The 26279-nt window shown below is 42.3% G+C and overlaps 1 protein-coding gene across 3 annotated transcripts in view; it reads left to right on the plus strand.

The window, feature by feature from the left end:
* The window catches only part of RNF130 (ring finger protein 130), a 133078-nt gene that overhangs the window by 98311 nt on the left and 8488 nt on the right, over window positions 1-26279 (plus strand). The window contains exon 8 of one of the 3 annotated variants that reach the window (XM_032846849.1): window positions 6552-6726. The exons of 1 other annotated variant lie outside the window; for it this stretch is intronic. In XM_032846849.1, coding sequence (XP_032702740.1) covers window positions 6552-6556 — 5 coding nt within the window. In that variant the 3' untranslated portion in view covers window positions 6557-6726. Of the gene's footprint in view, window positions 1-6551; window positions 6727-26279 lie in introns of those variants that run through there. One more of the 3 variants, XM_032846847.1, reaches the window with a different exon arrangement.

Consider the following 26279-nt stretch of genomic DNA (forward strand, 5'->3'; position numbering starts at 1 on the left):
AGACGACCAAGGGCGCCCGTACAGTCACGGGATGTCAAGAAGGTCCATGTCCTGATCATTGGCAGGAATAGGCCCAGCAGACTTTACCCGGATTCTTACATACGTAGCTTTTGACGGAACACTGGCACCCTAACCTGGGGTCGAGGGACAGTGACGTGGATGTGTAGCCTGCAAGAAAGAAGCAATCAGCAAGACCCGCTGTTTCCAAATATTGGGAAGACTGTCAGGGGGAGAACAAAATAAGTGTCAACTATATTTCGGTGGGGCAAAATGAGGACCAGAGGGCAGGGGACAGGAAGGCGGATTTCATCTCAGGGAAAGGAAGACCCACCTGTCAGCCAGGCCCCCGCACCAGGGAGACAGTTTGCCATGGGGAGTGCTCAGGACGAGGCGTGTCATCTGTCAGGGCTGCTGGAGGTCAGAGGTTTTGAGGCGAAACTGGGCTAGCTGACTGTCGAGGTCCATTTTGATCCAGCAGTATTCTAGGAGCTGCTTTCCAAGGGGGTAAGATGCAGGAAAGGTTTTTGGTTTTGTTTGTTTTGTTTTTAATTTAGGTCATTTACCGTAAGGTTTTATTGAGTTCTTTCTTCTACCAGTATTTGTGAAAACTCATCGGAGGTAAAAGTGTCCCTGGGACACAGCCCAGATACAGACCTGAATTAGCACCACTGGAATTCATGTGCTCGCCACACGCATTTATGTCCTGGCATTTTGACAGATTAGTAATAACCGGCCAAGCCCTTGTAATTGATTTAATTGAATGCTCATTGCCCAGCTGTGGAAACAAATGGGCAAGTAACCCCCACTTACAGTGACATGATTTTATTATCTCGTAAGAAGTGCCCTTGGACATCCCTGCCCCTAGCTCACACTGGGAGGATGCCATGGTCGGTCGCCATCCTTCAGCCTGCAGGCGTGTGCTCGGCTGCTCCTCCCAACAGGTCAGCCCACCTGACGCAGGCTGACTTCAGCTTAGCGCAGTGTTCACTGCTCAGACCCCAGAGTTAGACGTAACCTGGGTTTGACTCCCTGCTCTTCCATTGTCTGCTTGGGAGGCCTGGGCAGCTGTATTTCTTAGGAAGCTCATTTTAGTCCTGCAGAAAATAAGAATAACAACAGGACGACGTCATAGGCGTTACGAAGTAGCATATAAAGTGCTTAGCACAGTGCCTGGTACATAGTAAGTGCTCAGTAAATGTTAGCTTAGCAGTTCCACTGAGAATCTTCCGGGGTCCTGGGAACGAGATGACCGTCTCCCTGCCTTTATCATTCGGCAAATGAATTTAATTTTCTTCCAGGAAATAATACTGAATCACAGGATCTCCATGAGTCCTGTGATTCGGCCCTCCGTTTGGAAGGAAATACTGATTTTGCCTGCAGTCACCTCTTTCGCTTCCTCTCACAGTGACCCCATCAGCTAGCTGATGGAGTAAGCCCCCTCCTTAAGACTTTTGCAGATGAGCAAAAACCAGTCACAGCGGATAGAGGCACTCCGGGCACTTGTAGAGAACTACTAAGGGACCTCACAGTTGCCTTGCTGCCACCCAGGACCTGCCAGAGGCTCGAGTCACACATCAGTCAGATGGTTTAGAGAAGGCTCAGTAGACGTGTTACCTTGTAGAAATCAAAGTCCCTGGGCCGTGATAGTTGAGTTCCACGCGTAAATGGCTGTATGACTCAGTCTCAGTATCCATCTTCGCTCCGTTTCTGAAGCCAGCCCTTCTCCCAGTAGCCTTCGCAGAGGGTTGATACCGAAGTTGTCCATCCAAATACTATCTGTGCCTTCAGTCAGAACTCCTCTGAAGGGCGATTTTCATGATCCCATGGAGAGAGAGAGAAAGGGAGAGAGAGAAAGTGTGTGTGTGTGTGTGTGTGTGTGCGTGTGTGTGGACACACATGGATGCATGAAAGAACGGTCACCGAGATGTGAATGGTGATTATCTTAATTTAGTAAGATTTTGGGTGATGTTTTTCTCTCCTATTGTGCTTTTATGGGTTGGCTTTTTTATGTAAGATGAATTACTTAATATTTTAAAGGGCCTCTTAATTGTGGAGGATCAAAGAAAGACAGTAGTCACTCTTACTCAGTGTCTCCTTCCCAAAAATGTTGATGAAAAATTCCTAGGTCATTTTAATTCCACAGAAATGTTTATATAAGCAAGTAAATTTATAATTAATCTTCATTAATGAATTCTTTGAAATCTGTCTCACTTCCCTTTTTTGTCTTTACCAAAAACTTACAGCCAAAATGAGATTGTCTTTTCAGTTGAGTTGCTGTTCTGATTTTCTAGGTGACCTCATCCATGAGTGAGATAGTCTTCTGTATGAGTAGAGTCCGTCTTTTCCCATGTGAGCGATTTCTCCTGGAAGTTGATAGCAAAATTCACCTCCCCACATTACCTCCCATCCTGGTTTACTCTTCTGTCAGCAATACCCTGAACTTGTGTATTGTGACTGCAGCAGGACCTTGACCCACTCCAGTCCCTGGTGAAAGCCAGTGGGCAGGAGGCAGCAGTATGGGCCCGGTGTGAAGGCAGACGTGGGGAGGCCAGGCGAGCCGGCCTGGCTTCGGAGTGGGAGCTGCTGCCCCGCCGCGGGATAGAGGCTCGGCTGCCTCCCTCACCACACTCCGCACCCTCGCCGTTACCCAGGGCTTGACCTGACACTGGTGCCTGATGGGAAGTCACTCCCCTCCCAGTGTGCCGAAATACTATTAAAATACTCACCATGACTAATTGTGCTTTAATTTTTTTTTAAAGATTTTACTTATTTATTTGACAGAGAGAGAGAGCTCACAAGTAGGCAGAGGCAGGCAGAGAGAGAGAGGGGAGCAGGCTCCCTGCTGAGCAGAGCCTGATGTGGGGCTCGATCCCAGGACCCTGAGATCATGACCCGAGTCAAAGGCAGAGGCTTAACCCACTGAGCCACCCAGGTGCCCCTGTGCTTTAATTTTTTAACACGGCAAACAACTCTAGTGAATGTTGAGGCTTTGCAAATATAAATAGGAAAGTAGTCAAAGAAGCAGATATACGCAAGGTAAATTTATTTATTGTCTTCTCATACCCCGTTTCTTAGTACCTCAGTAGGCGGTGTTAGCGAACTTCAGTTCCCAAAGGGGGTTTGTTGCTCTACCTCATTATTCAGAAAATCTCGTTAAGTCCCAGCGTTTATCAGCTTCCAGTCATATCAGTCGATTTTCCCCTCAACGTAAGAAAAGTGTATGTTTTCATTGTTGTTATCTGAGGCACAAGTTGTGAGACAAGGAAGAGGATGTAGGATTTTGAGCTGAATGGGAGGATCGGATGGGTATCCTCCACCGTGTCCTGTCTCAGTTCCTAGGTTCTGATTCCTAGAACTCGTGCCCAGGGATCTGCCCAGGAGTGTAACCCAGACATTCAAGATCCAAAACCATATCAGCAGGAGGAAATGAACTTGATGTGGTTCATGTACAGTAACTGGAACAAACATAAAATCCCGCAGCATAACCCGAGGCCGGGAGCCCTAGCTCTGCCCCAGGTCAGAGCCATCCCCACCAGTGTGCCTGGTGAGCCAGCTCCCCCAAGGCAGAGTGGTAGAGACATGAGCCCGGTCAGAGGAATGGGTGCGTCTATTTTACTCTCTGTTCAGTATTTCTGAATTGTTCTGTTCACACTCTTTTTTTTTTTTTAAGATTTATTTATCTCGGAGAGAGTGAGCAGACGAGGGGCAGAAGGAGAGGAAGGGAGAGAATTTCAAACAGACACCCTGACGCAGGGCTCCGTCTCACAACCCTGAGATCATGACCTGAGCCAAAACCAAGAGTCAGACGCTCAACCAGCTGAGTCACCCCAGGTGTTCACACTCTTAAGAAGAACACTGGCGTGTTTCAGTATAGAAGGATCTGAAAATGGAATCATTTTGATGTCTTGGGATGCTTGGCTTAGAAGAGAGGAGTTGAGGATCATGTGAGGGATGTCTCCAAGTGTTTGAACGGCCCCCAAAGAGGACAAGAACAGCTCCTATTCACTGAACACCTCCCACCAACTCCCTCCCATGCGGGCCCCTGGGCGACACCCAGCAGAGTCCCGTGGGGACCAACCAGTGCAGGCAGAGGGTGGGTTTACGTGGGGTTCGGGAGCTCTGGGGCACCCGCAGGGAAGTAGAGCACCGCCAAAGACTAAGAAGAGCTTCATGCCAGTTGGCAGGGCCCGTCCGCGACTGGGGTGCCCTGAAAGCTAGGAAGTTGCTAGGACCTAATGCAGACAGAAACGAGCTGCAGGACTGGCCCTGTTCGGAGGCAGACCGCACAGCCTATGGGGGTAAGAGTCTCCTTCCAGTTCTGAGAGCCCTTCTTCGGTTGTCTGTCCTGAAGGGTCCTTTCCTTGGATGGATCTGCGCCCGACGGGAGGGGTCGCGTGCCCTGGTGGCTGGCTGCCTCTTTTAGAACCTGAAGTATCAGGACCAGTGGCTTTAAAACTTTTTTTTTTTTTTCCTTACCACCTGCTGCTCTAAGAACCGAATTTTACATTGTGGGACCCGTATCCGCATGTGTGTAACTGGACAGGTTTCACGGACGTTTTCCTCAGCATGTGCAGTGTCCGCTGATCTTTTCTCTGCACCTGGTTGTTAAGGCTGCTCGGGACCCCACGTTGCTCTCATGGTCCAGTAACAGGTGGCAGGCTGCAGTTTGAGAAACAGATCTAAAACCTGAATTTCTGGTTCTCAACCGAGTACTTCTGGCTTCCACCGGCACCCATGGCGGATTGTTTATCTTTTTCCAAGGCAGCCTTTGTGTAGCAATGCCAGCGAAGATTTGAACTTGCCCCCATATCCTCTTCTTTCTGTTAGTACTGACTTTTCCTTTTAGTCACTCGGAGCATAAGACATATACACAAAATAACCTGGGGGCCAGAGGGGCTGGGGGATCCCCTGAGAAACACCCTAGGAAGAAGGGCTTGTGGTTCAAGCCTGTGTTTCTGGGCCCACCTCTTTAGGCTGCTTATCTGTGACCGCTCCAGAGAGACATTTAAGGGCTCCGCGTCACATGGTGGAAGAAGATAGCTGGCTTTCTGGAAGTGTGAACTTTGAGGGGACTTCTGCTCTGTCTCCATAGTGGTCATTTCTGGTTTTCACAAGTACCTTTTATCTTGTGGCTACATTAGTTTATAGTTCCTTAGAAGAACAGCCAAATAAATTAGGTATAAAAATCTTGGTTCACCCATTCAAAGTTCTGACCTCTAATATCTGATTTCTCTGAGGAAGTTTTATAAAATCAGTGCATGATCTTCAGCAGAGCTGCAGCAAACAGTCAGGTCCGGAGCTCTGTGAGGAGTGGTGATTGGCCTTTCTGCGGCTCATTCAGTGTCCCCAGCACCCCCAGGCACCAGGCCTCGCCCTGCAGGGGCGCTGTGGGGCAGGGGCTGTCCTGCACGGGGCTCAGGCTTACGGCACCCACTGAAGGGATGGGAGAGCCTACAGGCGGGGCCCAGCCACTCGGGGTCACGTAGAGGCAACAGAACTGCCAGTGTGGCCCAGGGGAGTCATCAAGGGCTTCCTGGAGGAGGTGACTCAGGAACCAGGCCGGGCATAATTAGGGCACAAAGAGGAAAAAGTAGAGCAGAGTCAGGGAGTTGTGGGTTTGATGTGTCTGCTGGAAGCAGTGGTGTTGGTAGGCCAACTGCAGAATTTGGACTGGGTTCTTGTAAATAGCAGGCAGTGTGTCAGGCCTTTCAGCAAAAAGAGGATCTCTGTGGCTGAGAAGTCGCTCTGGCTTGTAGAGACTGGAGGCAGGAAGATGGGTGAGGTGAAATACTGAGCTGAAGGAGGAAGTCATGAGGAGGAGAGGAAATCAAGAGGGAGCGATGACCAGAGATGAAGAGGTCAGGAACGCAGATGTAGAACCGGGCAGAGAGGAGAGGAGAGAAAGCACCGCTAAAGACATGAATTGGGAACCAAGGAAGTGAACCAGCTGTGCAAGGCTTCGGGGAGCTAGGGCAGTCCCACAGAGCCAGGCTGAGGGGAGCAGCGTTAGCCCAAGACCCCGGGTTCCGTCAGGCTCCCGACTGAGGGACGTGCGCGCACGCAGTCTGGGCAAGTCTGCTGAGAGGGCCCTCCCCACTGGAAGCCTGTCCTCTGCAGAATTCATTTCACAGTAAAGACTGACGTTCTTGTTTGGGGCATAAATGGGGGATCCTGTTGCAAAGACACAGACCTAGATTTCAGGACACACAGCCCTGAGAACATGCATCAAACCAGGAAAAGTTGTAAATGATGCAGTAAATGTCTCCTTATTGCTAAACAAGATGCCGTTAGCCTGGGCTTTTCCCCGCAGTCCCGCTGGGAGTACACACACATGTGTAAGGTGACCGAGCCACTTGACCACAAATCGAAGCTGCTGAGTTCAGGAAAGTGCCAGGAGCTGACTGGCTTTATCCAGCGGGGCTGGGAAGGCGTTGGGGACAGCCCAAGGCCACCCTTCAGTGAAGATCACTTTCTCTGTTATTTTAAAATATTGTCAACTCTCCTTTAACTAATTCTTGATCTCTGTCTTTTTTTTTCCTTTCATTCCACAGGGTAGAGTGGTTTTGAAGAAGAAAAAAAAACTGCTTTCTGACTGATTGCCTTGAAGGAAAAAAGAACCTATTTTTGTGCATCATTTACCAATCATGCCACACAAGCGTTTATTTTTAGTACATTTTATTTTTTCATAAAATTGCTAATGCCAAAGCTTTGTATTAAAATAAATAAGTAATAAAATAAAAAAAGACCATGCTGTCGAGTGTTATTGACCCATTCATGTCCCGAAGGCCGACCTGGAGATCACATACACCGGATTTCGTGTGCATGTGTTCCAGAGAGAGAATGCGCTCATGAGTCCCCCCAGAAGGAACAGTGACACTGTTGGCATTTTCACACGGTCCTGACCGCGCCCCAGTGAGACTGGAGCATGGGCACGTCCTTCGCGGTAATGCCTGCCCGGACCCTCGGTGGGGTTCCTCCGTCTCCCTTTCTTCAGAGTCCGCGTCATCTCTGAGACTCTTACCACTTCGTCAGCCCCACAGCAGCAGAGATATTCAGCCATGTTGCGCGCCGCCGCATCCCTTGTGCCTGGTAGAGTGCTTTTGCACATAGTAAGTGCTCAATAAATATTGGTGGGAATGAGTCTAAGGAAAATTTTCCAGAACACACACTGAGTAATAATAAATTACATCTGTCCAAGATGGGTTTCCACCTTTGTACAGTATTCTTTAAAACAAAACAAAACAAAACAGCAAATTCTAAGAAGCTGGAAAAGAGCAATTTTACGAGCGTAAATGAAATATTTTTGCTGTATTATTGAGGAAAATGTTGAAATATTTTACGTTCTGTTGCATTCTGTGCTTGAGGGGTTATCAGTATGTGTGAACATTTTGAGCAATGAATTCTCCACCTTTTACTTCAGGATCTCTGAGAGATGAGAACTTACTCCCACTGGTAATGGGTTCACTAACCCCAGTCATTCTCCAGCCAGTAGGGGGTGAAGGTTTTTATCTTTCGATTAACATGCCATAAAAATCAACCCTTGCAAAGGATAAGCCATTTCAGTGGTTTTTAGTATATTCACAAGGTAGTGCAACCATCTGTCTAATTCCAGAACATTTGCATCACCCCCAAAAGAAGAAGCCCTATACCCAAGAGCAGTAACCTCTCAGCCCTCCCATCCCCCTGCCAGCCTGGAAACCACAAATCTGCTGTCTGTCTCTCTGAATCTACCCGTTCTGGACTTTTCATAGAAATGGAATCATATAGTATGTAGTCCTTTTCATCTGGCTTCTTTCACGTAGGATAACATCTTCAAGTTTTCCCATTGCAGCTTGAATCCTGCTGGTTCCTTTTTGTGGCTGAGTAATATTGCATCATATGGACGCATCCCACATTCTGTTCATCTACTCTTCCAGTGATGGACATTCGTTGTTTCCCTCTTTTGGCTACCATGAATCATGCTGCTGTGAACATCGGTGGACAAAGTTTCTGTGAATATTATCTTTACAGTTCTCTCAGGTCTGCCCCTAGGAGCGGAATTGCTAGGTCATGTGGTAGCTCTGACTTGTTGAAAAACAGCCAAATGTTCTCCAGAACAGCTGTAGTTGCACGTTCCCGCCAGCAGTGTACAAAAGTTCGTGTCTCCACATCTTCACTAGCACTTACTATTTTCCTTTTTAAAACCATCTCATTACAGTTTTGATTTGCATTTCCCTAATGACTAATGATGTTGGGCAGCTTTTCCTGTGCTTGTGGCCCCCTGAATGTCTTTAGAAAAAGTCAGTTTCGAATCCTTTGCCCATTTTTTTTTTTGATTGGGTGGTATTTTGTTGTTGCGTTCTTTATATATTCTAGATTACTAGGCCCTTACCTAGATATATGGTTTATAAATACTTTATCTTATTCCTTAAGTTGTTTGCTTTCTTGATAGTATCTTTCAAGATACAAGTTTTTAATTTTGATGAAGCCCAGTTTATCTGGTTTTTTTTCTGTTTTTTTTTCTTTGGTTTGTGTTTTAGGGATCATGTCTGAGAAACCATTGCCTAATTCAAAGTAACAAAACCAACAGTTCTATCGTTTAGTTTTCTTATATTTGGGTCTTTGACCCATTTTGAGTTAATACATGTATATGGTGTGAGGTAGGGATCCACATTCATTCTTTGCATGTGGCTATCCATTTATCCCAGTACCATTTGCTGGACAAATTATTCTTTTCCCCCTTGGAGTGGTCTTGGTACCCTTGTCAAAAGTCAGTTAACCATAATATATGAGTTTATTTCTGGATTCTCAATTCTATTCCACTGGTCTCTCTTTCTGTCCTTGTGTCATTATCATATGATATTGATTACTGTTGCTTTGTAGTAAGTTTTTAAATTGGGAAGTGTGACTCCTCCCAACCTTGTTCTTTTTCAAGATTGTTCTGGCTATCCAGGATCCATTGCATTTCCATATAAATTAAGATCAGTTTTTCAATCTCTGCAAAAATGCCACCTGGCACTTTGATAGGGATTATGCTGAATTTGCTTTGTTTTAGGTAGTAGTGTCATTTTAATATTAAGTCTTTTGAGGTGCCTAGGTGGCTCAATAAGTTAAACATCCTTCTCTTGATCTCATCTCAGGTCTTGATCTCAAGATTGTAAATTCAAGTCTATGCTGGGCATGGAACCTACTTAAAAATTTTTTTTTTCTTTTTAAAAGATTTTGTTTATTTATTTGATAGAATCACAAGTAGGCAGAGAGGCAGGCAGAGGGGGTGGGAGGAAGCAGGGATGCTGAGCAGAGAGCCCAATGCGGGGCTTGATCCCAGGACCCTGAGATCATGACCTGAGCCCAAGGCAGAGGCTTTAACCCATTGAGCCACCCAGGCACCCCCCCAAAAAATTTTTTAATTAAAAAATAAATATATTGGGGCACCTGGGTGCCTCAGTCAGTTATGCATCTGAGACTTCAGCTCAGGTCATGATCTCAGGATCGTGAGATCGAACCCTGCTTCAGGCTACCTGCTCAGCAGGGAGTCTGCTGCTACCTCTCCCTTTGCCCCTTGCCCCATTCATTCTTTCTCTGCCTCTGTCTGTCTCTCAAATAAATAAATAAAATCTTTTAAAAAACAGTAAAATTTAAAGTGATCTTTCAATCCATGAACAAAGGATATCTTTCTCCATTTATTTAATTTCTATAGAAATACGATTGATTTTTGTACATTGATCTTGCATTCTTGCTGAACTCATTTACTAGGACTAATAGTCTTTTAGTGGATGCCTTAAAATTTTCTATATAAAAGGTCATCTTTTTGGCAAATAAAGATAGTTTTAACTTCTTTCTTTCCAATCTGGATGGCTTTTATTTTATATTCTTGCTTAATTGACCCTGGCTAGACCTTCCATTAGTAGAATGTTGAATAGAAGTGGAGCAAACAGGGACGCCTGGGTGGCTCAGTTGGTTGGACAACTGCCTTCGGCCCAGGTCATGATCCCGGAGTCCCAGGATCGAGTCCCGCATCGGGCTCCCAGCTCCACGGGGAGTCTGCTTCTCTCTCTGCCCTTCTCCTCACTCATGCTCTCTCTCACTGTCTCTCTCTCAAATAAATAAATAAAATCTTAAAAAAAAAAAAAAAAGAAGTGGAGCAAACAGATATCCATGTGTTGTTTCTGATCTCAGGGAGAAAGATTTCAGACTATCACCATTGAGTATGATGTTAGCTGTGGGATTTTCATAGATGCCCTTTTTCAGATTGAAAAAAGTTCCCTTCTAGTTCTAGCTTATTGAGTGTTTTTATCATGACTTTTGGATTTTGTTAAATGCTTTTTCTATGCCTATTGTAATGATTATGTGTTTTGTCCCTTATCATAATAATATATTGATCAATTTTCATAGTGTTGAATCAACCTTGCATTCCTGGGATAAATCCCAGTTGGTCACAATGGGACTATGTTTTTATATGTTGCAGATTTCAGGTTTCTGGTATATGGTGAGGAATATGCATCTGTATTCATAAAAGGTATTGGCCTGTAATTTTCTTGTGATGTCTTTCTCTGGCTTTAGTATCAGTGTAATGTTGGCTGCATATAATGAATTATGAAGTAATTCCTCCTCTGCTGTTTTTTGAAAAGTTTGAGAAGGATTGGTGTTAATTCTGTATAATTATTTGGTAAAATTCACTAGTGAAGCCATTTGGCTGTGGACTTTTCCTTGTGGGAAGTTTTTTGATTACTGACTCTCCCTCTCTTTACCTTTTATAGATCTATTCATATTTTCTATTACTAATTAAGTCAGTTTCTATAGTTTTATCTCTGTAGTAATATGTCTCTTTCATCAATGTTGTCTCACTCGTTGGCATACAATTGCCTGTAAGATTCCCTTATGACCTTTTTTAAATTCCTGCAATGTTGGTAGTAATGTCCCCTCTTTCATTCCTGATTTTAGTAACTTGAGTCCTTTTTTGCCTAGTCAATCTAGCTAAAGGTTTGTAAATTTTGACCTTTTCAAAGAACTAACTTTTGGTTTCATTGATTTGCCTATTTTTCTATTCTCTGTTTCATTAATTTTTGCTCAGATCTTTGCTATTTTCTTCCTCTGCTTGCTTTGGGTCTAGTTTTGTTTGTTCTTTTTTCTTAAAGTAGAAAATTAGGTTATTAATTTCAGGTCTGTCTTACAAGCATTTACAACTATAAATTTTCATCTAAGCAGTTTTGCCCGTCCATAAGTTTTGGTATGTTGTGCTTTTTGTATCATTTATTCTAGAGTATTTTTACTTTCCCCTGTGATTTCTCTTTTGATTCATTGGTTATTTAGAAATATGTTGTTTAAACCCCACATGTTGGAGTGCCTGGGTAGCTCAGTTGGTTAAGTGTCCAACTATTGATTTCAGCTCAGGTCATGATCTTGAGGTTGTGGGATCCGGCCCTCATCGGGCTCCACACTGAGTGCAGAGTCTTAGTGTCCCTCTCCCTATGATTCTCCCTCCACTTGTGCTTGCTCTCTCACTCTCTCTCAAATAAATTAAATCTTTAAAAAAAAAAAAAACTTTAAAAAAATATGTGAATTTCTAAAACTTCCTTTTCATACAGGTTTCTAATTTCATTACCTTATGGTTGGAGAATATGCTTTGTACGATTTTGATCATTTTAAATACATTTAGGCTTGTTTTATGGCCTGACATATAGTCTGTCCTGGATAATATTCCACATGAACCCTGAGAAAAAATATATATTCTTCTATTGAATAAAGTGCTCTGTAACATCTGTTAGTACTATTTGGTTAATAGTGTTGTTCAAACCTTTTTGTTCCTCTTTTGTCTGCTATCTCGTTCTACCTATTATTGAAAATGGGGGGGGGTGCCTGGGTGGTTCAGTTGGTTAAGCATATGCCTTTAGCTCAGGTCATGATCCCAGGGTCCTGGGATCAAGGCCCTTATTGAGCTCCTTGCTTGGCAAGGAGCCTGCTTTCCCTCTCCTTCTGCCTGCAGCTCCCCCTGCTTGTGCTCCCTGTCTCTCCCTCTCTCATTCTCTGTCAAATAAATAAGTAAATCTGAAAGAAAGAAAGAGAAAGAGAGAGAAAAAGAAAAGAAAGAAATGAGATATTGAAGGCTCCAGTGATTATTACTGAATTTTCTGTTTCTCCCTTTAGTTGTATTAGTTTTGCTTTATGTATTCTGGGGCTCTGTTGTTAGGTGCATATGGGGTTAAAGGATTTCTAGAAGCTACAGAGGTTATTCAGTACATCTTTATCCCTTGAGATTGACTGGTTCAGTTGCTTTCATGATATTTCCAGCCAACTCTGTGCTAGAGAGTTCAGCTGAATGTTTGACCTTATTCTCTTGACTGGGCAGCGTTGAGGCTGACTTCTTCCTTAATACCTGCAATTTTTTTTTCTTCAAGCAGATTTTCATAAACTAGTAAGATAATTCCTCCCCACCTCACTTTATCCCAGTGAAAATTAACCTGGTTTGTTGTCTTTGCTCTCTCCTTCCCATTTATGGTGAATTCCTATTTTCCTTCATCAGCAGTCAAGAGATGTAGGACTGTTTAATGACCATGCCATCATCTCTATTAGTGTACTTTCACCCTTTTCACATTATTTCAAGCCCTAGCAAAGAGTAAGATTTTTTTAAATAGTAGGTGCTATTCAGGGCCAAATATAGAATTTTTACAAGAGCTAAGAAATGAAAATGAGTGAATTAAGAGAATGGAGCTTTCCATCAATCTTAGGGAAGATATATCAACCACTGAAATTTGAATCTGCCGTTTTGTGGCTTTGGGATTTAATTGGCTTCATTAAATTTTTATGTTTCAATTAGTCATGGTCTCTGTAACTATGAAAGTGGTGTGTCATGTATCTGCACACATGTTATCCTTTGAGTGGGCTTTTTGGTTCCTTAGAACCAGAATTCAAATTTTCATCAAAACCCAGTTGCTAATTTCTTCATAATCACAGTGCTACCAGCTAAAAAGCTTCATGAATAGAAACGATGTAGAGGTTGAGTAATTTCTTGTTTACGATGTTAAAAATTAGAAAATGACTAGAAGTTAGTCTGGAGTAGATTGATAGTTCAGTTTTAAGCCCTTCTTGGAAAAACTTTGTAATCCTTAAGACATGGGTTGTTTTTGTGGTTTTGGTTTTCACACATACCCTCCCCAAAAAAGTGTTTTTCAAGAGTTTTATTTCAAGGCAGCCTCAGTGCTTACAACGGACCACTGGTGTGTAGGAATACAGTCTGTAGTTCAAAGAGCTTCCACAGGAAAGCTGCCAGTGGGTCCTCCCTGATACTCAGTCTTTAGGCATTTATAGCCACTGAAGCCTGGTGGAATGAAATCTAATTTTTCTTCGGCCCGCTGGGTTGTAACTGTAGACTTTTTCAATAGTTGAGGAGAAAGATCCTGGAGGTTCTTTGACTTTTTAATCTAGGAAAATATTTGGTTATAGTAAATTCCTTATCAAGACAACTTAAGAATAGAACCTGATAGCAACAAACAAAACAAAGATTCCAGCGGAACTAGAAACTGCTATTCTAGATCTCCTCAGTGAGGCTGAACAGGAGACAGCCAAGAGCTAGCACATGGGATGTGACAGGCACCATGCTGAGTGGTTTACATCCATTATAATTTTTATCTTGGCGATATCCAAATCAGAGAAGAGAGAGTTACTTTCTTCTTTTAAAAATGAAGAAACAAGGTTTTGAGAATGTCCAGAAACCGGGCAAAGCTCGCTGACCTATTAAGTGGCAAAGTGAGAAGGAAACCAAGGCAGCCCAGGGGCCATGTCCCTGACCCCCAGCCACCCTTCAGCCCTGAGACTGTTGGGCCAGCATTTGCTGTGGTGTGTATGGTTCTTGCCCTTAAGGAATTCACAGGTTCAGGGAAAAACCAGGACGATGAATGCAGGGAACTATTTGAGGGCTGAGCTCGTGTATGGATGCACGTTCTCTTTCTGTACGCGTGTTTGTATGTATCTTTAAAGGGAATTATCATAATAATAGCTTACTATGTGGTAGGCACGCTTTTAAGCCTTTCACACGTTAACTCATTTAATCCTCACAACACCCTATTATTAACCCCCATTTTACAGAAAAGGAAACAAGTTTAGATAAATCCAGTAACTTGCCAGCACTGTGTTCTAAACGCCATTCTGTTTTGCCTTAGAGAAGAATCTCACCAAATAGAAAAGTGATCATGGGATGTCCTGGCCACAGGCCCCATGTGCACAAAGCTTGGTGGTAGGAAAGGCTGAGAAGTGTGATGGCCTTGTGTTTGATGACACAAAGCAGGGTCAGGAAGAAAGGTGTCCTGGGGCTATCACAAGATCGGTGGCTTTTCCAGTGGGGAGCCTCAAGGTGCATTTTGGAAGGTGTGAATTAGGTGCAGACTGTCTCCTGAAATTAAAATAATGGGTTTACTAAAGAAAGTAGGTAGAGGTGCTGACTTAGAGAACATCCCAGCTGAGAAGGTACCTTCAGTAGGCAGCAGGCAAGAAATAGGACGGAAACAATGGGGCCAATGAGAAGATTCTAGAAACCCCTGGGCAAGGAGATCTCCAGGGGGCATTCACCCAGCCCGGGAGAGCATCTGCACAGGAGAGCTGCCTCAGTGCATTTAGACCCACTGGGCAGACAGAGAGAGACGTGGGAAGCACTGAGGAGTCGAAAAGGCAGGCAGAAATCATAAGAGCTAGGGCGGCCGCTGAACCCGAGTTCAGACTGAGGCTAAGGGAGGGTAAAGGCAAACCCAGGTGAGGAAAAGAGGCCCAGGCTGGGTGTGCACAGGTGGTGGCAGCAGCCAGGCCAGTCACTGATGGGGCTCCAGGAAACAGGAGAAATTTAGTAAATCCGTTAAACCTATCCAGTCCCCTTACTCTTGTTTTCTTTTTCTCAAAGCTTCTCATGAAGCTGGGGAAAATACAAGGTTGGTCTCCCTTAACCAAGGGGAAAGGGGTCGCTGCACTCTGCCTCAAGATGGCACCCTTTCCCCCCAGAGGCGGGCCCTAAGCTCAGGGCACAGGCAGAAGTGGGGCGCTCAGCTGCAGTTGGGCCTGACTGACCCCTCCCTCCAGGAACCTTCTTTCCCCGTGACCCCTAACACCATACACCACACACCACCTGCGGCTGAAACGAGCAGCCAAGGCAGTTGGACCAGGAAGGCTATGCAGAACTCGCAAGGCACAAACAGTTTCCTTCGGTTCAGATCCTCAGAGGGGCATTTCCCCTGCTTGATCCCAACTACAGTAGAGAGCTGGGGCATCTTAGGGGTTGGGAAGGTTTATAAAGGGCAAAATCCCAAGCGGAATCCAAATGACATTTGAAACATGGCTCCGACTCATTGGACCAGGGACCGCCGCTTGTCGCAGGGACGTGAGAGGCCTGTGTCCCCATCACCGCAGGGCAGGCGCTCCTGCCTCGGAGCCACAGGCAGAGTCACCGACACTATTTAAATGGCATTTGTCGGGGTGCCTGGGTGGCTCAATGGTTAAGTGTCTGCTTTGAGCCCAGAGTCTTGGGATCGAGCCCCACATCCAGCTCCCTGCTCGGCAGGAAGCCTGCTTCTCCCTCTCCCATTCTCCTTGCTTGTGTTCCTTCTCTCACTGTCTGTCTGTCAAATAAATTTTAAAAAATTAAAAAAGATCTTAAAATGAATGAATGCACGCATGAATGAATGGCATTTACTGCGGAGCGGGTATACGTGCATGCTGAGACTCGGGCTCCCAGGCCGAGCTGGGCTTTCCGCCCTTGTCCTCCGCAGTTGGAAGTCAGGTGAACAGCCCCGGGCGGATGAGGAGGTTCGCAACCACAGCACACGCAGAATTCTTGCGCAGTCCCGGCCCCACTAAGCTTGGGGCAAAACAAATTGCATTTGCACCCCCTCTGAGTACTTGACCTACCCTGCGGCCCTGCTAAATGAAATGAAATGCACCAAGCAGCCGCTGCCTGGTGTTTAGATTGCTGTGCGCTGCGCGTTGAGATGTGTGGTCCGGCTGCTAGGCCGTGAACCTGGGCTCGCCCCCTTCCCGGCCGGGTAGGTCTCGTAGCCTCTCCCAGCGTCAGCGTCTCCCCCTCAGAGTAAGAGTCCCAGTAGCATCTGTAAATCCACCTGGCGAGAGGTGTTGACCCGTAGTACTTGTTGCTCCCCTGGGGAGGCACCTGGGTGGGTCAGGTGGTTAAGCGCTGCCTTCGGCTCAGGTCATGATCTCCAGGTCCTGGGATCGAGCCCCCCTTGGGCCTCCTGGCTGGCCCAGCAGGGAGTCTGCTACTCCCTCTCCTGCTTCTGCCCCTGCTTGTGTGCCCTCTCTCTCTCTCTCTCTTAAATGAATAAATTAAATCTTTAACAAAGAAAGAAAAAAGAATTGACCCCTAAAAGTCCATCCCGATGGGGATGATGGGAAAGCCTTGTCCCAGCAACCCCCAGCCCAAGAAGGTCCCCACCCCACTGAGGTTTTGCAGCTGGTCTCCTGCTTCACATGTGGGTCCATTGAGCACCACTGCCTTTCCCCCATGCTCCTCCAGCAGACCTCCCTTCCAGGTGAGAACTCAAGCCCTTTGAAAGGACTCTTGGAAAGGCTATCTGGCCTCAAGCACCATTTCCTGTTTTCTAAGAGGGAAGCTTAACTTGAAAATTCTAGTCATTTATCACTTTAAACAGGTGCCCCCACCACAAGGCCCAAGGCATAGTGATAAAAGAAAGCTTTGCCACTTGTGAGCACATACAGGGGCCTGATTCTGGACATAGAGCCTGCAGTGAGGCTAGGAATTATATGGCGAAAATAGGAGAAAAGGCCTCTCAGGAGGGGGTTGGAGCCTCTACCCACAGCCAGGCACTGCCCCTCCTCCTCAGCCGAAGGAAATTCTTGCTGCCTCAGGATAAAGCAGATATGAGCATTGTCTAATTTCTTGAAGAAAGCACGAGATGCAGATTTATAGATCATGCTGTTTACATTAATTATAGGAACACAGTGAGGTTTCCATAGCGAGAGTAGTCCTCATAATTTGCCAGGTCCTTCAGTTATCTAATTGGATCTCTTGGTCATAGAATAGCACTGAGCATTGAAGACCTGTCTGTCTTCACTTACATAATCTTTTTTAAATTTCTGGGAAAGGAAGAAAAGCAGTAGGAACATTGTGATTATATGAAAATCAGAGCCGTAGGGGCTCCTGGGTGGCTCAGTTGTTTAGCATCTGTCTTTGGCTCAGGTCATGATCACGGTGTCCTCCAGTGGAGGCCTGATTCAGGCTCCCTGTTTGGCGGGAGGCCTGTTTCTCCCTCTCCCACTCCCCCTGCTTGTGTTCCCTCTCTCGCTGTGTCTCTTTTTTTATTAAATTATTTTATTAAAAATAAAATATTTATTTTATAAATAAAATGTTTATAAAAAATAAAATCAGAATTGTTACCAACACCTTCAGAAAGTCCTTGGAATTTTTTTTTTTTTTTTTTTTTTAGAGCGGAAGGGACAGAGGGAGAGAATCTCAAGCAGACTCCACGCCCAGCATGGAGCCCTATGGAGCGCTCGATTTCACTATCCTGAGATTGTGACCTGAGTCGAAATCAGGAGTTAAATGCTTAATCATCTAAGTCACCCAGGCACCCTGGAAAGTCTCTGAATTTTAATTGAACTTTGATTACCTTAGAAAAAGTACGCCTTCTCATTTACCATAGCCGTTCATTATACAGCATAAAAAAAACTCTTAAATCAGTCAATAGTGGGGCGCCTGGGTGGCTCAGTGGGTTAAAATCTCTGCCTTCGCCTTGGGTCGTGATCCTGGGGTTCTGGGATCGAGCCCTGCATCGGGCTCTCTGCTCAGCAGGGAGCCTGCTTCCTCCTCTCTCTCTCTCTGCCTGCCTCTCTCCCTAATTGTGATCTCTGCCCATCAAATAGACAAAATCTTTAAAAAAAATCAGTCCATAGTATTGGATCTGGGGAGTTTAAATTAAATTGTATAAATGAATCATATCAATTAAACTTAAGTGCTAAATTTTTTTGCTCCTTGATCATAACTGCAATCCAAGGTACTTGCTTGTTAAGAGTGTAAAACTGAAAGATACCTTTGCTTTGAATTCAGCTTTAGCTGGATCCTACTTCTAGCTTGATGATTTGGGGCCAGTTATTTTGTCTCTCTGTAATAACACATCTATCTTGAAAGGCTATTGTGAAATTATATAGAAATTATAAGTTTCTCCCTTTTCAGCCCTTGTTCCTTGTACTCAGAAATCATCTAAAATTATTTTCCTGAATAACATGCTAATAGTAAAAAAAAAAAAAAAGTTCAAAAGTGTACTATATCTCCCTCTCACCATGGTGCCAACCCTGGGCTTCTTCCAGCAATTTCTATTGCCTTGGTGTCATGTGTACCCTTACAGGGAGGTTTTATGCATCTATGAACATACTCTCTCAAATGTACTTTTATAATTGTTAACATGATATACACATTGTTCTTCTCCCAACCAAAAATCTCTTCTGCACATAGTTTTAGAACAAGGTATTGATTGGTCACCAATCTATTAAATTTCCTTTAGCCCAAAAGTTTAAAACAAATAAAGACACTTTTCAGGCTTTCTGCCAAATGAAAGAACCCATACCTTATATCCACAGAGGAGGGCCACAGGTGACTTGGGAATCTGATTAACCATAGCAACAAATTAGCGCAGGGTATTTTAAGAATAAATGTAACATCAGTGAAGAAAACTTTATACCATTTAAGTGCAGAAACCTCAGGAAGGGAGTTCACAAATACGGTCACAAGATGCTCTAATGGTTACGTTTGTAAGCAGTTAGAACTTGTACTTTTGTGAATCCTTCCTGTCTTCACCTTAACCTTATAAGTTTCTCCTTAAGTGGCTCTGCTCTACAGAGTTCTGGTCCCTCTGCATCTACATGAGAAATTCCCTTAATTTTATCTCAAATTTCTTCTCACAAAAGCTTGCACTTTCAAAGCATAGACAGACTTCCATTTGACGTTTGCTAGAACTCAATCAGAAAATAAGTACTTAACACAATTTGAGACCAAGAATATAGGAAGCAGTGGGTTTGCCAAAACAGAATATGTGGACCATCATTCTCTTCCTGCCCAGTATTTGGCAATTATTCCCCATCAGTGCATATGGATCTGATTGCCTCATTCTCTTTAAGATTGATAAATGCATTGTATAGTGAATCAGTTCTTAGTTGATGGACATTTCAGTTGCCTTAAACATTTTATAATCCTTACAAAGGCTGTATAACTACCAAAACCAGTGATATACACAGAAGTAGCAAGTGATGGTTAATTTCTAGCTTCTTGTCTGTGTCTTTATTTTAAGGTTATTCTTTTTTTTTTTTTTTTTTGTAATTTCTATATATCCAAAGTAGGGCTCAAACTCATGAGTTGAGATCAAAAGTCACATGCTCTTCCAACCAAGCCAGCCAGGCACCCCTCTTGTCTGTTTCTTCATGCAAAAACCCTCTTTATTTCCTGGTAGGGGAGTTCCAAGTTATTCCTGGATACAGGGGTGCTTGGGTGGCTTAGTTAGTTAAGCATCTGCCTTCAGCTCAGATTATGATCCCAGGGTTCTGGGATCAAGCCCCACATATGGCTCTCTGTTCAGTTGGGAGCCTGCTTCTCCCTCTCCCTCTGCCTGCCACTCTGCCTACCTGTGTGCTCTCTGTCTCTCTCTCTCTCAGTCAGTAGTGTTGCCTCTAGTGAATTAATGAAACTAATAAATAAAATATTAAAAAGAAGACCATCTGGATACAAATTAGTGATGTGATTGGGATAGTTTTCATGCTAATCAATTCAATTCTATGGAGTGTTTACTGGCATAATGTGAAAAGAGAAAGATAAAATATATCTGAGTTGTACCCATAAATTTATGGTCTAACTGTGAAAGAAAGAAAACAGCAAATAGAACAGCACACATAATCAAGTACTTATATTTTTCAGAGAGTTACAAAATCTCTATTTTATTTTTTAATTGCTTTAATCAGTTTTAAGATTCTAAAGTCTAGAAAAACTTTAACCCACATGAAGGGGAGCTCTAAGCCATTAATAATAAGTTGATCACATTTCTGCTTCTGGTAATGTCATACTAACTTCTTGTAGTTCATACATCATACCAAGCACAACCAGAGAATTTGGAAAAAACATTTTTTAGTGTTCTACTTTAAAGCATTGAAGACCTATCAATGTGGTGAGGACTTGAGAAGTCAAGAGCCCAGAGGAAAGGGAAGTGCAGCAATATGGACCTGATGTTCAACACTGCTTTTCTTTTTGAGGCATTTGCCAATTCATGAACAATGGCCGAGAAGTAACCAGAATGTGGGGGCTGAATGACTGATGAGGAGAGCTCAGGCAGTCTTACTGGGCTTGTGAGACATAACCTGGAATTCAGAGCCCACAAAGAGCAATGAGCCCTGATAAACACCCTAGACTTTCCACTGGGGCTCCCCAAGGGCTGTACCCTTGAACTAGGTAGAGGTTGAACCAGAATTTAACTAACCTTTTCAAAGACTGAAGCCTAAATCTGAATCTGCTTAATTTCTAATTGGAAGGAAGGATATGCCCATAGCCTCAGGTAATATGTGGAAATCCTCCAGAGGAAGATACTACCACCAGCAGCCTCAGATCTCTACAATTTTCATATGTACAGTCCAAAATAAATAGATAAATAAAAAATACCAGGTATACTAGAAGACAAAACAACCAAAAAGGAGAAAAAACAAAGAATAGAAATAGAGCCACAGAAATACAAATATCAGAAATATCAAACATAGACTTTAAAAAGAACTCTAAGTATGCTCAGGAAACTGAAGACAAGATGGATAATTTCAGAAATAAATAGAAACAGCACCCCTGCCAAAAAAAGTAAATGGAATGTGAGGACTGACAGTAAGAACCTCATAGAACCTTTAACATCAACTTAAACATTGCCGAAGAAAGGATATGTGAACTGGAATACAGGTCAGGAGATAATATTCAACCAAAGCACAAAAGGAAAAAGGGAAGGAAAATACAAAAAGGTGGTGGTGAGGGGTCACACAAGAGAATTTAGATCATGATGAAAAAAACCTAACACACCTGCAATTCAGTTCAGGTCATAGAAGGAGAGAAGACTGAAGCAGAAGCAATATTTGAAGAGAAAATAGCTGAGAATTTTCCAAAACTGACAAAAGACATCAAACCACAGATTTGAGAAAAAAAAAAAAAAATACCAAGATACATCATAGTAAAACTAAAAAAAAAAAAAAAGGGAAAAGAAAAACTTGAAAACAGTTAGAGAAGGGACGCCTGGGTGGCTCAGTAGGTTAAAGCCTCTGCTTTTGGCTCAGGTTGTGATCCCAGGGTCCTGGGATCGAGCCCCGTGTTGGGCTCTCTGCTCAGCGGGGAGCCTGCTTCCTCCTCTCTCTCTGCCTGCCTCTCTGCCTACTTGTGATCTCTGTCTGTCAAATAAATAAAATCTTTAAAAAAAAAAAAAGGTTAGAGAAAAAAGATGCATCTTTTTAATTGAGAAGAAATTCACATAACATAAAATTAACCACTTTAAAGTGGCAAATGGCATTTAGTATATTCACACAGTTGTATGACCATCACCTCTATCCAGTTTTAAGAAGTTTTTATCACCCCAAAAAGCAAACCCCTATGCATAAAGTTGTTGTTCTTCATTCCACCCTCCTGTCCAGCCTTTAGAAAATACCTATCTGTGTTCTGTCTGTGGCTGTACCTAGTCTAGATAGCTCATATAAATGGAATCATAAAAATTATGTGATCTTCTGGTCTGTCTTCTTTCACTTAGGATAATGTTTTCAAGCATAATCCACATCGTAGCATGGATCAGTACTTCATGCCATTTTACAGCTAATAGTCCAATGTGTGTGTGTAGGTATGTGTGTATATATGTGTGTGTTTGTATACCACAGCTTGTTCATCCATTCGTCTGCTGATAGACATTTGAGCTGCTTCCAACTTTGGCTATTGTGAATAATGCTGCTAGGAATTGCTGTACAAGAATCTGTTTGCATCTCTCTTTTCATGTAAGTACATACCTATGTGTGAAATTGCTGGGTCCTATGGTAATTCTGTGTTTAAGTTTTGGAGAAACTTCCAAAATGTTTCCCACAGTGGCTGAACAATTTTATATTCATGCCAGTAGTGTACAGCGGTTACAGTTTTTCTACATCCTCACCAATACTTCCTATTTTCCTTTAAAAAAGATTATAGGGGTGCCTCGGTGGCTCAGTCAGTTAAGCATCTGTCTTTGGTTCAGGTCATGACTCAGAGTCCTGGGATAAAGAGAGCCCTACATAGGGCTCCCCATTCAGTGGGGAGTCTGCTTCTCACTCTCCCTCTGCCCCTCTCCCCAGCTCATGTGCATGCTCACATCTCTCTCAAATAAATAAATATTTTTAAAATACATTAATTTAAAAAATCAGATACATGTTGTAATTAGGGTAATGACTAACAAAGTAGTAAAATAGTCTCTAGGCTAGCACTGCCACTAAAAGAATAGGAAAATAATATATAATAAACATATAGAGGAAAAAATAGAATAATAAAATTATCCAAAGGAAGAAGAAACATTTTTTTTTTAAAGCACAAAAGAACGTGGAACAGAAGGGACAAATAGAAAGGATTAATATTGTAAATTTGTATCCCAGTATGTCAGTAATGAATATAAAATGATGATTAAATATTCAAATATAAAGATAGACTATTTAAAATTTATAAACACACACATACACACATATGTCTACATATTTGTGGTACTTCTTTAATATAAGAAGACAGGAGTGTTGAAAGTAAAATGATAGAAGAATATATACCATGTAAACTCAAAAGAAAATCACTTTTTATATAAATATCAGACAAAATATGCTTTAAGACAAAGAGGACACTTCATAATGATGAAAAAGTTAATCCGTCATGAAGAAAATAATTCTAAGTTTTGTGTACCTAATATATCCTCAAAACATCTGGAGCAAAAATGGACAGATCTCAAAGGACCAGTAATTTCAGCATCATAGTGGGAAATTTAAACACACGTCTTTTTTTTTAAGATTTTTTATTTTATTTATTTGACAGACAGATACCACAGGTAGGCAGAGAGGAAAGCAGAGAGAGAGGGGGGAAGTAGGCTCCATGCGGAGCAGAGAGCCCAATGTGGGGCTCATGACCTGAGCGGAAGACAGAGGCTTTAACCCACTGAGCCACCCAGGCACCCCTAAACACACCTCTTTTTATCAAGCACACAAATACTCATCAAGGATCTGGATTTGAACAACACAATTAGCAAAGATCTAATTGACATATATGTAGCACTCATCAACTATAGATTATATATTATTTTCAAGTGCATTTACTAAAATAGACCATATACTGGGTGAAATTTCAACAAATTTATAAGGATTGAAATCATACAGAGTATGTTTTCTGACCAGTGGAATTAATTTAGAAATCAATAGTGAAAAGGTAATTAAAATGATCCCTAAATATTTGAAATCAAGTAATATACCTCTTTTTTGTTTTTAAGATTTAAGATTTTATTTTTCTTAAGTAATCTCTACAACTTGGGTCTTGAACCCACAACTCCAAGATCAACAGTCATATGTGCCTCCAACTGATTCAGCCAGGCACCCCTCTGGTAATATATTTCTAAAAAGCTTATAAGTCAGGGGTGTCTGGGTGGTTCAGTTGGTAGAGCTTCTGACTCTTGATCTCAGGGCTGGGAATTCAAGCCCCATACTGGGCATGGAGCCTACTTAATTAAAAAAGAAAAAAGAAAGCTTGAGAAGAAATTGCAGTGGAAATTATCAAAACTTGTCTGATGCAGCTAAAGCCATTTAGAGGAAAGTCTGTGACCTTAAATGCATATATTAGAACAGAAAAAATGGCTAGAAGTCAGTGTTCTAAGCATTCCTGTCAAATAAAGGAAATAATAAAGATCACAAATGAATTCAGTTGGGAACCAAATATATAAGAGGGAAAAAAAAAAAAAACAGCCAAGCACAAAATTGTTTCTTGAAAAAGACTATTGGAGCGCCTCCGTGGCTCAGTGGGTTGAGCCCCTGCCTTTGGCTCAGGTCATGATCTCAGGGTCCTGGGATCGAGCCCTGCATCAGGTTCTCTGCCATCAGGGAGCCTGCTTCCCCCTCTCCCTCTGCCTGCCTCTCTGCCTACCTGAGATCTCTCTTTCTCTGTCAAATAAATAAATAAAATCTTAAAAAAATAAAAAAGACTATTAATAAAGCTAGCAGATCTCTGCTAACAAGAAAAAAGACCCAAGACGCCTGGTTGGCTCAGGTGGCTTAGTTAAGTGTCTCCCTTTGGTTCAAGCCTTGGTCCTGGGGTCCTGGGGTCAAGCCCTGCATCAGCTCCTTGCTCAACAGGGAAGCCTGCTTCTCCCTCTCTCACTCCCTCTGCCCCTGCTTGTATGCTTTCTCATTCACTCACTCACACTCTGTCTCTCAAATAAATGAATAAAATCTTAAAACAATAAAAAGACCCAAATGATCAGTATCAGGGATGAAAACAGGTATCACTATAGAACCTATATGCATTAAAAGAGGTAATAATACCAGATTTATAAAAGTAGAAAGTAGAATAGTGGTTACCAAGGGCTGGTGGAAGGAGGGATAAGGAAGTCCTTTAATAGGTATAGAGTTTCAGATTTGCAAGATGAAAAAGTTCTGGAAATGTATTTCACACCAATGTGAAAATACTCAACACTACTGAACTATACACTTAAAAATGGGTAAGATGAGGGACATCTGGGTGGCTCAGTTGGTTAAGCATCTGCCTTTGGCTCAGGTCATGATCCCAGGGTGGTCCTGGGATCAAGTCCCACATCGGGCTCTTTGCTCAGTGCAGAGCCTGATTCTCCCTCTGTCCCTCCCCCACTTGTGTGCTCGCTCTCGTTCTCTCTCTGACAAAGAAATAAGATCTTTAAAAAAATGGTTAAGATGGCAAATTTCATGTTCTGTGTTTTTTTACAACAATAAAAATAAATTTAAAAGGATATTATGACAAATTTATGTTAGCAAATTCTGATATTTAAATGAATAGACAAATCCTCGGAAAATGCAAAGTATCAAAATTGACGAAAGAAGAAATAGGAAAGCTGAATTCTACATCTAAGCAATAAATTAAATCAACAGCTTAAAATCTTCTCTCGGGGTTCAATGGGGAGTCTGCTTAAAGATTCTCTCCCTCTGCCCCTCCTCCCACTTGCATGTGCTCTCTCACCCACTCTCACTCTAAAATAAGTAAATCTTTTTTAAAAATAAAAAAATAAAATAAAATCTTCCCTCAGAGAAAAGTTCTCGGCTTAAATGGTTTCATTGGTGAAATCTAACATTTAAGGAAGAAATGACACCAATCTTACACAAATTTATACAGAGAATAGAAAGAGGAAAACTTCCCAAGTCTTTGAATGAGACTAGCATTACAAGGGTATTACAAAAAAAAAAAAATTGCAGGTTAATTTCTTTTATGATTACAGATACAAATGCAGTAAATAAGATAACTAGCTCAATGAATCTGACAATATATAAATAGAAAAAAATTCCAACCACTTGGATTTATTAAAAATCGCAAGGTTGAAAAATCAGTGTGATTCAACACATTAACAGAATAAAAGTGGAAAATCATGTTTAATAGGTACAGAATAAACACTTGTTAAAATTCAACATCCATTCCTGATTAAAAAAAAAAAAATTGGAGACACCTGGCAGGCTCAGTCAGAAAAGCATGTGACTCTTGATCTCAGGGTTGTGAGTTCAAGCCCCACATTGGGTGTAGAGATTACTTAATATAAAACGTTTTTTTAAAAAAGAAAGAAAGGAAGAACATTCAGCAAACTAAAAAAAGAACACTTCTTTAATCTAATAATGGATATTTTCAAAACTATAGCAAATATCATACTTAATGATAAAATATTAAAAACTTTCCCTAAGATTAGAAATCAGGATACCTGTCGTGACTGTGTCTTTCAACATTGTATTGACAGTCTTAGCCATTATGATAAGGAAAGAAAAAGAAATAAAAGATTTAAGAATTGGAAAGGAAGAAATAAAACTGTCATTACTTACATACAACATAGTGGTATATGTAGAAAATCCAAAAGAACCTACAAATAAGCTCTTAAAATAAATAAGTAAATTTACAGGGTTAATTGTGCTTCTGTACCTCTATAATAAGCAACTAAAATGAAATTTTCAAAAAGATACCATTTGCAAAGGCATCAAATAAACATCAAGTACTGATGAGTAAATACACAGGTCTTCTACACAGAAAACTATTAAACATTAGAGAGAGAAATTAAAGATTA

The sequence above is a fragment of the Lontra canadensis genome, unplaced genomic scaffold (genome assembly GCF_010015895.1).
Source record: "Lontra canadensis isolate GAN:19392208 unplaced genomic scaffold, GSC_riverotter_1.0 scaffold181, whole genome shotgun sequence".
Classification (NCBI taxonomy): Eukaryota; Metazoa; Chordata; class Mammalia; order Carnivora; family Mustelidae; genus Lontra; species Lontra canadensis.